This window comes from Camponotus floridanus, unplaced genomic scaffold, assembly GCF_003227725.1.
Source record: "Camponotus floridanus strain SB8 unplaced genomic scaffold, Cflo_v7.5 scaffold450, whole genome shotgun sequence".
Lineage (NCBI taxonomy): Eukaryota > Metazoa > Arthropoda > Insecta > Hymenoptera > Formicidae > Camponotus > Camponotus floridanus.
The window spans coordinates 5,242-18,173 of record NW_020229604.1 but is presented as its reverse complement, the minus strand read 5'-3'; the positions used below and the strand labels follow the sequence as shown (position 1 = coordinate 18,173).

Genomic DNA, 12,932 nt, shown 5'->3' with positions numbered 1-12,932 from the left:
TTTTCTTATAATTTGTAGAATTTAGATAACTTGCAATTCTCCTCCAGTTTTCGATATCGTAATTGACTCGATAATATGCTGTAAAATAAATAAATTATATACATATATATATATAATTCTTTCAAAGGGTTTATCAGTACAAGTATCTGTTTATACTTTTGTACTTATACTTTTGTATATTAATAGAAATCAAAAATGTATCATAAAGTGAGCATAAATGGAAATGCAATTTGTATATTATATTAGATATAGAATCATTTTGCATGAAAATTGAATATTTCTAATAATTGTACGTATGTATGTATATATAATGTATAATAAATGTAGTGTATATATAATACATAATATAATGAATAATATTTTTAGTAATGTAAATCTTTCTCTTCAATGTGTACGTATGATAAACACTATAAAATGTAATAAATTTATTGCAAACTTACCAGTTTGATTTAGATTAAATACTATAAAGTCACCCAATTCCGTATCATACGATGTGTAATCATCCGTCATCATCTTCTCATTTAAATTTATATCTATCATTTTTATAGGATAATTATAATCTCGTACTACGTTCACTACAGAATAATAATTTTGTTGTATTGTAGAGTTAATTAGCTGCCTTATAATATATAAATCGACTGTAGATATTTGAATGTACGAAAGGTTCATCATAATTTCACCAAAATAGTTAAAAGTTGAATTGCTAAAGTTATAAAATTTATTCAAAATTTATTGATGTGTTAACGAAAGGTATTATAAGCAAATATATATATATATATATATATATTTATATACATATAATAATTATCACAATATAAAATTGTTAATTATATTTTATGTTTAATTTAATTAAATATATAATTAATTACATAATTAATCGTATAATTTATAGTTTTTATATGAATTTGATGCTACAGTTTAAATTATAATTTAAAAGGAATAGCCAAACTTGATTACTTTTAAAAAATAAGTGTATATGTAAGTTGAAAATATATCTTGAATATTTAATGGCATTGAAGGTAAAAAGAATTGTAAATGGTAATAATAAAGATAATGAAGTATGAAAGAAATGATGTAAGTTTAAATAAAAATAAAATAAATAAATTTTATTTAAATAAAAATAGTAATTATAGTAGTATGGTGTATTACTTACTTGTTCTTTACATATATACAGATACTCTGCCAAAATATCTCTTCAGGAATCATTTCTTGTAATCCACGCAATAGACTGGATACTATAATTATATAATTTACATCAGAATATGAATAAGATAAAGTTATAGTAAATAATAATTAATAATTATAATAAAAGTGCATAAAACGTTACACATCACCGATTTTAACATCATTTGAATAGAGGAAGATTTCCTGAGCAAAATTTCGCGCAAAAAAGTAAATGAGAGCGACATTGGTTTAAAAGATATAACAAGTTAAAGTGTAACAATTTTAAAACTTTTCTTAAGCAAATTGATATTAAACACATTAATTATTTATAAACTAATATGATATTAAAAGCATTATGTATGTTTTGCTTACTTTTATGTACAAAATAATGAGACGAATCAATTTATCTAATGAAAACACATAGTTGTTTTTAAGAAAAATATGTAATTTGCAATTAACAATTACATATTCTTTTTTTAAAACAACTATGATCAAGAGACACGGTAGTGTCTCGCGCCAAGTTCATGCGAAGCATTGCGCGGCACTCCGTGTATCTATACGCGAGTCGGACAGTTGAGAGTAACTTAGATTATCGGATTTTAATAACGGCTGAACGGATCGAATTCTTACTAGCCTTAATCGATAGAGCGAGTTTGAATTGTATAAAGAAAGTATCTTTATTTTTGCGCTGCGTGATCTATTAACGGAGATATCATAATGCAAAGTCGAAATATGAAAATTTTCAATTAAGAAACGTCTTTATCATTATCATGGTCGTCATCAACGCACATGTACACAATACATAGAAAGAGAAAACGTCCTTTTCCTGCTCTCGACAGAAGATTGCGCTAGCGACGCTTTTCGATATTAATGACATGTGTCATATGTGTCATTAGTGACATGTATCATTAACCGCATTTTGAGTAGTAATAAAGTGCAAGTTAATAAATAATAAAAGCAAGTTTATAAATAATAAATAATTAAATTATTAATTAAAAATTGGCAAGAGCCAGTACGGTATGATAATTGGAGCAAGGTAAATAAATATATATATCTATTTTACAAGCTAAATATAAATATATATAATATATTAATTATATATATATATATATATATATATATATGTATACATATATATAATGTATATTATATATACTTATTCTATATATATTTTTATATAATTTGCTTATGTATTAAAAGAGTATACATACATATATATATATATATATATATATATATATATACATACTTTTTTAAATATAATATCTCTTAGCAAATTAGATTAAAAAAAGAAGTGATATAATCCCCAAAAACTTACCTTTTTAAAAAAAGGTAAAAAAGGGGGCCAAATTTATGCACTAATTGTATCCAACTGTCATATTGTCTACAAAAATAGTGATGTAAAAAAATTGCGCCAACTAAGAATAAAAATTTGTACAAGATAAATAGTAAATAAAATTTTAATTAAAAAAACTTGGCGCTGCCAATAAAATTGGCATATATTCCAATTAAATATATGTTTAACAGCAAATATAATTGTTGGACATTTATTATTAATTCTCTTAAGATCTTCTGGATTTGTAAATTTAGACTTTTAAGCTGAACAATATATTAATAAAATTGGCAGCGCCAAGTTTTTTTAATAAAAATTTTTTTTATTATTTATCTTGTACAAATTTTTATTCTTAGTTGGCGTAATTTTTTTATATCACTATTTTTGTAGACAATATGACAGTTGGATACAATTAATGCATAAACTCGGCGCTCTTTTTTTACCTTTTTTTAAAAAAGTAAGTTTTTGGGGATTATTTTTCTTTACATCAATTGATTATAGCGATTATATTGATTCGTCTCATTATTTTGTACATAGAAGTATTAAGGTTAGATAATCGAAAAATGAATATTTTACTAGATATTTTATAGCTTGTGTAAAATTAAGACATAACTTGAAAAGTACTCAATGAAAAAATACTTTATTATAGCGTTTTGAAAAGCTCTCGAGGTAGTCTACATATTTAATAAGTAAAAAAAATATGTAAAATTTGAGAATATGTTATAAAAAAAGTAAAGATTTTTATTTAAAAATCATTAATGACCTTGACCTGACTTTGACAAGGTCAAGTCCATGTTTTCCATCATGTGTACCCTTCAAGCTACGCAACTTTCGTTTGAAAAATTTTTCAATAAAATCATCAGTTCCTGAGATAATCGATAATGTATCACATAAAAAGAAACATCCTGTAATATATTTCCATGTAATATATTTTATATATAATTTTATATACTACAGCTCCATTATGTATGTATATATATGCATGTGTATAATGAAGAGTATATAAAATTATAATTTTTATCAGTTATTCTTCTTGTTTTATAAGCATTTATTTTCAAAAATTTACTCATAATCAATTTTTATTTATATTATCATACCTTTAATGTAACTGTAATGTTCAGAAGAAATGTTGAATGATGTATTATAAAGTGATGTATTATATTCAGTATCGAAATGAAGGGATTCTTGTTGAATTTGTACCACAAACAAGTCCATCATCCGGATACTTGGGAGAGTCTATAGAAAATAGTTTAAATGTATTTACTTAATTAATATTATATTTAACACACAATAGCAATATTCATTAGAGCTATTATTTTCCACGTGTATGTAAAAAAATCTCTTATATTCTAATACTCTTAAAATATAGAATAAATAATTTAAAAATATAATATATTAATAACAAAAATGATTACTCGATATATATCTTTAAAATTAATATTTTTAGAATTATGAAAATATATTATATAGCTAAATTATCTTATTACACAATTTCTATATGTATACATATATTACATGGAATCTGAATGATAATTTTTCTTTTTCTTTTATATGATAATTTAAAGTTGAACAAATTTAACATAGTGATTTTGACATACATACAAAATAAAAGAAACATAAAAATGTAGAAATATTTTAATTTGTATTATCTATGTAATATGTTGCAGATTTACTTGAAAATTAGCATTTTTAAAAAAACTCACTTTTCCATGTAAATATAAAATCTTCACCTAATATTTTGATTTATAAAAAAAATTACACGCTATAATGGTAAATATTTACCTTTACACAGCCACCCCATTACTTGATCTTGACATATATTGTCAAGGTCACTGCGCTAAATAATATCAAAAAGGTTTTAGGCGTCACTCGTTGCTTATTAAAAAATTCTTTAATATCTTTATTCCTTTATAACTTTCAATACAAATGATCTATTATTGTACATGGTGTCTAAAAATTCGGTGAACCTTATAAAACTTCTTTTGTTTATAACTTTTTAATAAACAACGAGCGACGCCAAAAATTTTTTGCATGTTATTCAGGGCAGTAACCTTGACAATATATATCAAGGTCGAGTTATTTGGGAATGATAAAAATTGGTAGATAAAGATTGTGTAAAGATAAATATTTACCATATATATATATATATATATATATATATATATATATATATATGTTTAACGCAAACAATATATATATATATATATATATACATATATATATATATATATACAGGGTGTCCCTGAGCATGTGCTCACTCATTTGTAAAAAGATAGAGCGCAGTAAATTAAATAAAGAAATTCTGTTATATGTAACGATTTTTGTAATAACAATCGAAATATTAATTATTGAAATCGGACGAATGAGAGAAGCGCTCGAACGCTCGAGCTATAGCCCACCGGGCTACGGCCCACCGTGTCAGACATTGCCTGCCAGCACGCAGCGGGAGGAGGGACAGCGCGCCGTGGTTACCGCTATCGCCATTCTCACGTTTCATTGCATCGCGTCAAGACTCGCATCTCGCGTCTCATTTCTGGCAATGTTTGGCGCGCTGTCCCTCCTCCCGCCGCGTGCCGGCAGGCAATGTCTGACACGGTGGGCCGTGCTATAGCTCGAGCGCTCGAGCGCTTCTCTCATTCGTCCGATTTCAATAATTAATATTTCGATTGTTATTACAAAAATCGTTACATATAATAGGATTTCTTTATTTAATTTACTGCGCTCTACCTTTTTACAAATGAGTGAGCACATGCTCAGGGACACCCTGTATATCCATCATATTGTTTGCTAGTGAGTAAAGTTTGCGCTAAAGAATGCTTAAAATAACCTGATTGGTGACATATAATCCAAGAAATGCGACAATAGCCTCATTTAAAGAGGATAACGGCCAAAGTGGATTTTCATAATAGAAACATTCCTGTATTATTTTATGAGCCATGAAGCGGGCAACTTTGATTTTAGTCGCAACAGAATCTACATTGTCATTGTAGATAATATCTGCTTCTCTGAAAATTACAAAAATGTTTGATATAATGATTATTTCTGTTGTATAATAACATAAAGAATATTGAATTTCCAAATTTATAATTAAATGATTCTATCTAATTAACATATTAATTATATATTATTATTAATGTTTTATTTCTAAATGCTCATTACGAAGTAATGCAATATATTGGAAACGAGTGTCGCACTATATATATATATATATATATATATATATATATATATATATATATATATATACAGGGTGTCCCAGACCACCCGTCTCACCCGATTTTTTCGTAAACGCGACATTTTAAAGAAAAATGTTTCAGACAAAAGTTTTGTGACTTCGAGGGGGACATAGATGGTGTCATTGGTTTGACCTTGGATAGTCGTTTGAAGGTCACATAAAGATTACCTTCAATTTCTTAAATGGAACCCCCTATTTTTCATTGCATATTCTTGTAGCTTATCTCGAGAGCTTTCCAAAACATTATAATTAAGTACCTTTTTATTAAATACTTTTTGAGTTATAAGGCTTGAAATAATTTCTTAATTTTACATAAACCATAAAATATCTAGTAAACCATTCATTTTTCGATTATGTTACCTTCATACTTTTATGTACAAACTAATGAGAGGAATCAATTGGTGTAAAGAAAACATACAGTTGTTTTTAAGAAAAAATATGGAATTGTTAATTGCAAATTACATCTAATTTTTTCTTAGAAACAACTATGTGTTTTCTTTACACCAATTGATTCCTCTCATTATTTTGTACATAAAAATATGAAGGTAAGATAATCGAAAAATGAATGGTTTACTAGATATTTTATGGTTTATGTAAAATTAAGAAATTATTTCAAGCCTTATAACTCAAAAAGTATTTAATAAAAAGGTACTTAATTATAGTGTTTTGGAAAGCTCTCGAGATAAGCTACAAGAATATGCAATGAAAAATAGGGGGTTCCATTTAAGAAATTGAAGGTAATCTTTATGTGACCTTCAAACGACTATCCAAGGTCAAACCAATGACACCATCTTATGTCCCCCTCCAAGTCACAAAACTTTTGTCTGAAACATTTTTCTTTAAAATGTCGCGTTTACGAAAAAATCGGGTGAGACGGGTGGTCTGGGACACCCTGTATATATATATATATAACTTTTTTAAATTTTGATTGATAAAAATGAAAACCTTAATATAATAATTATACTTATTCTTATATCTTAATATAATTATTTAATTTACAATTTTATATTTTAATTTGTAATTTTCTATTTTAAGATTATAAAATATGTATATTTTAATATTATTCTTCATATAAATTGATGTACATTGAAGATAGGTTGTCTAGAAAGTTATTGTAATTTTTAAACTTCAAGTTCAAATACGCATATTTTAGCAAGTGAACTTTATCAAATGAAAAGAGGACCATTGATATGAAGTTTAAATATTTTTGTCAACGAGAAACAATATTTATTTATTCCTGTAGCATAAAATTTAGATTTTTAGAAGCGACAAACTCTTCGAAGACGTTTCTGACAGTAGCTTTATTGTTAAAGATTTTCCCCTGCAAGAAATTGTCGAAATGTTTAAAGAAGTGATAGTCAGTTGGTGAGAATATGATGGGTGAGACAGAGTTTCATGGAGCTTCATAGCTCAATTGATTAATGCAGCGTCGGTTGTGCGGCGTAGTCGAGCATTGTCGTGTAGAACAATTGGATCTTTTCTGTTGACCAACACCGAACGCAAACTTGTCAGTTCCTGATGCATTTTGTCAATTTCTTGACAGTACCTCTCTCCCGTAATAATTCCGCCCGAATTTAAAAAGCTATAGTAAATTATCTCGGCTGACGTTTACCAAATAGTCACCATAATCTTCTTCTAATACAATTTTAGTTTCGGAGAGCGTTTTGGCGCACCATCATGGTCTAACCATTGTGCAAAACGTCGACGATTATCGTATAAGAACCATTTTTCATCACACGTTACAATGCGATCAAGAGACGGATTATTCTGTTTGTGCAAAATCAGTGCAGAACATACTTCAAAGTGATGATTCTTTTGATTTTCGCTCAATTGATGCGGCATTCATTTGTCTAGGTTTTTTGTTTTTCCAGTTTGTTCCAAGTAATCAGAAACAGGTGACTTGTTTACGCCAAGTTTTTCGCTAGTTCTTGAATCGATGTGCGTGACTCTGTTTCAACTAACACCTTCAAGTGGTCGTCGTCAATAATCGCAGTCGTCCAGAACTTTTCAACTTCAAGACTCTCCACTGAAATTTACGGAAATCACCATTGCATTGTACGTTCATTAGCGGTTCCTGGACCAAATGCATCGTTAATATTGAGCGCCTTCAGTTGCTTTACTTACGCCTCATTTTGAATTTATATAAAAAAATCGCTAGAATTTGCGATTTTATCATTCTTAATTTCATAGTTTAAATAAAACGGAAATCAATATCAAAACACAGTTATTTTTATTAAAATGTAGTGCGAAGTTTGCGCTTTTACATTGATATAATATAAATACAAAAGAAAGACAACATGAAAAAAGCGTCAAATATTAAATAACAAAAATCGCAATAATTTTCTGGGCAATAATAAACTGGACTAATAATAAACGATTAGATATGTTTCTCCTCTCATTGTGCTTCATACAATATAACTTATTTTTTAAAATATATTCAAATAATATTTTAAAAATAGAGAAAAGATATGTAAATTTTTTCTAATTATATAGTTACTTGTAAAGAATAAGTCCCAAATTTATAATGCTTTCGTTTTGAAAATCCGGAAGTGCAATATGATTTATTTCCCAAGTTTGATTCAAACGTTTCCATTTATCGAACATGTACGTTGTTATATTTTTAGCAAATTGATGTGCAAATTTGCAGTGCATTCTACACCACATATTAACTCTGACACTTTCATTTGTACCAGGCATAAAAGATAAATTAATTCGGTTGAGAAATAGTAGATAAATAGGCTTTACAAACGTATACAAATATGTCTTCATCATGTTTTTATCATTCCTTTCTGTTGTTTGTATCAGTGGACTTAATAAAACTTTATAGTTTTGATAATGTTCGATAATAATATTGTAGATGGGCTTATAATAGGGCATTCTGCTTAAAGATTCGGGCAAAGATGGAATCATGTGTTGGATCCCAATATGATCAACATACGTTGCAAACCTATCACATTCAGAAATATGAATTAACAATAATAAAAGACACCGCAATACCTGATGCAAAAGTGGTTTCAATGAAATTGTATAAAAGTTGTATATATTTTAGTGGTGCGGGATTCGTTAAATGTCTATTTTAGAATATACAGATACAAAATAAATATTTAATAATTAATATTTTAGTATCAAAATTTTAATGCGTTTAATAAAATTAAAATAAATTTCAATATAAAATAGTATTGGAATAATAGCTTTATTAAATTGATTTTAATTGATATGTTATCAACGATTTTGTACATAATTTTATACAAGTGAAAGAAACTGCTTATTTTAGTGTTAGTTTATTAAATGAAACACATATGTATATATGTCTTAGTTATTAGTAAAAGTAGTATTATTTTTAAATAATATGGGTGTGTGTAAATACACGTTTAAATACATGAAACAGCATAAGTGTAGTTTATATATATGTATAATTGCATGTATTATATGCAGAGTGTTTATGAAAGTTGTAAGTGTATTATGTAAGTGTTTATGATCTAATCAAATTTTGATAATGACTTTTATGAACTATAAGGATAAAAAAAATTTATATAAACATGTGTTTTGAAATGTTTTCCTTCTAAATTGTAGACTTTTTTAAATATTAGAAATAAATTTCCTAAAATTTGATATTGTCAAAATAAACAGTGTAAAACTTAAGTGTTTGTTCAAAATTTCAATTTTCATATAAGCAAGTTTTATAAAAATATAAATCCTTCAAAATCTATTTATATTTTGAAAACAATTCAAATCTCTACCGGAATATTTGATTTCGTTTGAGTGTTGACAATAAAATGCTGTATAAGACGTGTATTATTGCTGTCTACTTTAATTAAATTAATTTTTATTTGGAGCTTACATTCATTTTAATAATAATGATAATATTAAATTGCAAAATTTTTTACAAAAAGATGATTTAAGAAACATATAATTAAGAATGGAAACATTTCAAATACGTACATGTCTATATATAAATGTGTTTTTCTTAGAAAATACTTTTTAAATAAAAATAAAGTGATTTACCAGGACTTGATCATAAACATCGTGAAATTACTATATATTTAACATTTTAACAGTTACTTACCATTGTCGCTCATCTCTTTTATAAAAGGTTTTTAGGCCTGTATCTTCAGTTATATTATAAACTAATTTTATGTTGTAATACCCTGGCAATAAATCATTAGGGAATATAAATTTGACAATGTTTTTCTCAACATCATACATAAATTTTACCGATGTATAAATGATCTCTTCTTGAGTATCATTCTTAAAATATGAAGAATAAAACATAGTTAGATTAATATTTTTTACGTGTAAATAATACAATAATATGCTTGATGTTGGATGTTTAATCTCTGTACGTATAATGCAGTTACAGACAAGAATATTTTCTTCGATATGTGTAACGATGATATCATAACGATGCGGTAATATATAATTTGAATGCCTGTTTAACTCTTCCTGAGATATTTTAATTATCTCGTCGGTTAAAAAAGCCGCAGCGACGATGATAGTTAAGCTGCTGCTTAACAATAGTTTAAGAAACATGATACTACTTTTATCTTAGATATCTGTAAAAATATATTTTTGTTAGAAAGTACAAACGGACAAATTAGACACAGCACTGTCTCTACCATGATTTAATGGAAAAAAGATGGAATTAAGACAAATATATAAAAATAAACTTAATTTTGAATAACTTACTCTGTATAATGAGATATACTACAAATTCTAAGCAAGTGTATGTTTCGTTACAATAATTAGCTGCAATAAATTAATGTTTTATCCACTATCATTGTAACATGAAAGATATACATGCGCACTTGTGATTTCTTATTATTTCGAGAAACTTCCAAAGACTAATAACACTTGGCGATATTACAATAAATGTGTATGCCATATGTAAACACACAACTTCTGAGGTCGTTAACAGACGTTTCGATCGAGAAATGATATGTAATAGCAAAGCACGGTGCCGTTCTTCCCACTCCAAATTCGTGCTAGCGATCGAGCGCTGTAAGATGGCAGAACAGTTTATTTCGCGTAGGTCTAAAGCATAAGAGGCCGTTATGTAGAATGCAAAAATATCTGTAAATATATATATTTGAATTCTTTTATACTATTTAAAAGTAGTATATTCATACCAAAAATTTGATAATCTTTATAATTAGCAATATACATTCAAATAAAATTTTATTAACTATATTATTACAAGTTTGTATCGATAAATTATCTTCAAGCAAATTAATAAAAAAACGTAACTTATTAACACTAGAATATAATATTACAGTATTGTATGTAAGAGAATATAATAAATTTTTTATGTTTTTGTTCACTCTTTTAAATTTATATGGTGGATATATGACTAGAACGAAAATATACGACGAAAAATCTTTCTATTATAATCGATCAAATCAATAATCGTATTTTTCTCACGAAGTAGATTTTTAAATTAAAATTAAGAAATGTTTTTTTAAAATGTGGAATAAAAATATTATAGAAGTAGCGTGCTCCAAGAATTATGCCATATCATTTATTATTAAATTAAAAATATTAATAGTATATTAATAAAACACATTCGTAAAAAATACTTTTTATAGGATTTAAAATATTAATAATATATGTTAATATAACTATTTATTAATTTGTTGATATTTATATACAAATATTTTTATATACAATATTTAAATATTAATTATATGTACAGTATTTTATAATATTAATTAAACATTTAATATTTTATTATGTACAACATTCATAAATATTTTACATTATATTAAAATTATAATCTATATCTGTAATATTATCCTCTATTAAATCATAAATATATATATATATATATATATATATATATATATATATATATATAACACATTAATATACATTTATTAATTTATGTGTATTAGCAAGTAATAATTAATGCAGTACTAATACATATATGTTGATACATTAACATAATAAAAAATTTAAGAGATGTTAAAATAAATAAATATTAAGATGTAATTTTATAGTTATTGTGTTACTACATTAATAATTCAGAATTCAGCTTATTTTTGTAATATTAACAAAATATATTAATCTACGAATTAAAAAATAACTTTCTCTCATTTGTATAATTAATAATATAATTTAAATGTCTCAGATTTGCAGAACGATAAGAAAATCTGTAATCATGCGTAAAGTATTCTTATAATACAAACGCATCAGGTATCATTGCAGAATAAATAAAATCTTACCCAATATAATCAAAATCCTGAGAAATTAAAACGCATTTTATTTTGTATATTACTCAGGGACATGATGTTCACAACACATATCAAGATCAAAATCAATAGGGAAGTAAATATGAATATTTATTAGATTTATTATTAAAATTATACCAGCAGAAAATTCTAATTAGAAGCGATAAATATCATTAACTCCAAATAAATTTAAATGTTAAATGAAAATGTTACATACTTTTTCAGCACGATTATAACCGTGATAAAATAAGACTTCCGTCTATTATATTATCTCCGGAACGAACTTGACTTAGTTAAGAAATATATGACGTTATTTGTGTTGATTGCAGGTAACTCTTATGACAGCTTATGTCCGCTGCGTAGGTGTACTTCGATAAAGGAGGAGGTGAAATGATGCAAATGTATGCGAAGTTATAGGTGTCAAATCATGAGACAAAGACTGGATCAAGTTTAGTGAAACATCGATAGAATAATATTGGATTCTTACTTTCATGTCTCCGCAGCTTATAAATCGCACATACATTTGCGCGAGCAAACATGCGACGCGTTTACGCTTACAGGGTATAGCTCTTTATAGTACGCGAAGAAACGCTTTTTAGTTGATTTATATATATAAAATATCAAAAATATTTTAAGCACAATTGCTCTTGCTTAAATAATGACACTTATTATATCTAATTACACTTCTAATATGCTCCACATTTGTGCTCTTAACTCCAATATTCGAACAGAGATAATTCGAAAACAGGAAGAAATTACTGTAATATTTAATTTTGCTTAGAAAATATCTTTTATTCATCAATATAAGATCTCTTGGAAGAAATTAAATGTGTTTTATATATGATCATCAAATTCTTCAGAGCTTATTTCTCGAATTATTAATCGTTTTACTTCTTTGATAGTGATTCAATATATATAATAGTGATTTTAAATTATAACATATTTAATACATATACTTATAAAAAATATTCGGTTT

General features: G+C 26.2%; 1 protein-coding gene across 1 annotated transcript; it reads right to left on the bottom strand.

The window, feature by feature from the left end:
• Window positions 1-1,149: 1,149 nt before the first annotated feature.
• Window positions 1,150-12,328, bottom strand: LOC112639071 (glutamyl aminopeptidase-like). Its single transcript, XM_025411934.1, has 7 exons — window positions 12,174-12,328; window positions 10,419-10,802; window positions 9,799-10,285; window positions 8,230-8,679; window positions 5,325-5,502; window positions 3,595-3,733; window positions 1,150-1,235 (listed from the first exon to the last, which is right to left on the bottom strand). The coding sequence occupies exons 3-7, from the start codon at window positions 10,260-10,262 to the stop codon at window positions 1,150-1,152; spliced, it is 1,317 nt and encodes a 438-aa protein (XP_025267719.1). The 5' UTR covers window positions 10,263-10,285; window positions 10,419-10,802; window positions 12,174-12,328.
• Between the last annotated feature and the right edge of the window lie 604 nt (window positions 12,329-12,932).

Coding starts and splice junctions, on each gene's coding strand:
- LOC112639071 (XM_025411934.1), bottom strand. CDS start 10,262: ATGTTTCTTAAACTATTGTTAAGCAGCAGCTTAACTATCATCGTCGCT. Junction 8,680..9,798: donor AAAAGAGATGAGCGACAATG/GTAAGTAACTGT, acceptor TGAATGTGATAG/GTTTGCAACGTATGTTGATC. Junction 5,503..8,229: donor TTGGGACTTATTCTTTACAA/GTAACTATATAA, acceptor TGTAATTTTCAG/AGAAGCAGATATTATCTACA.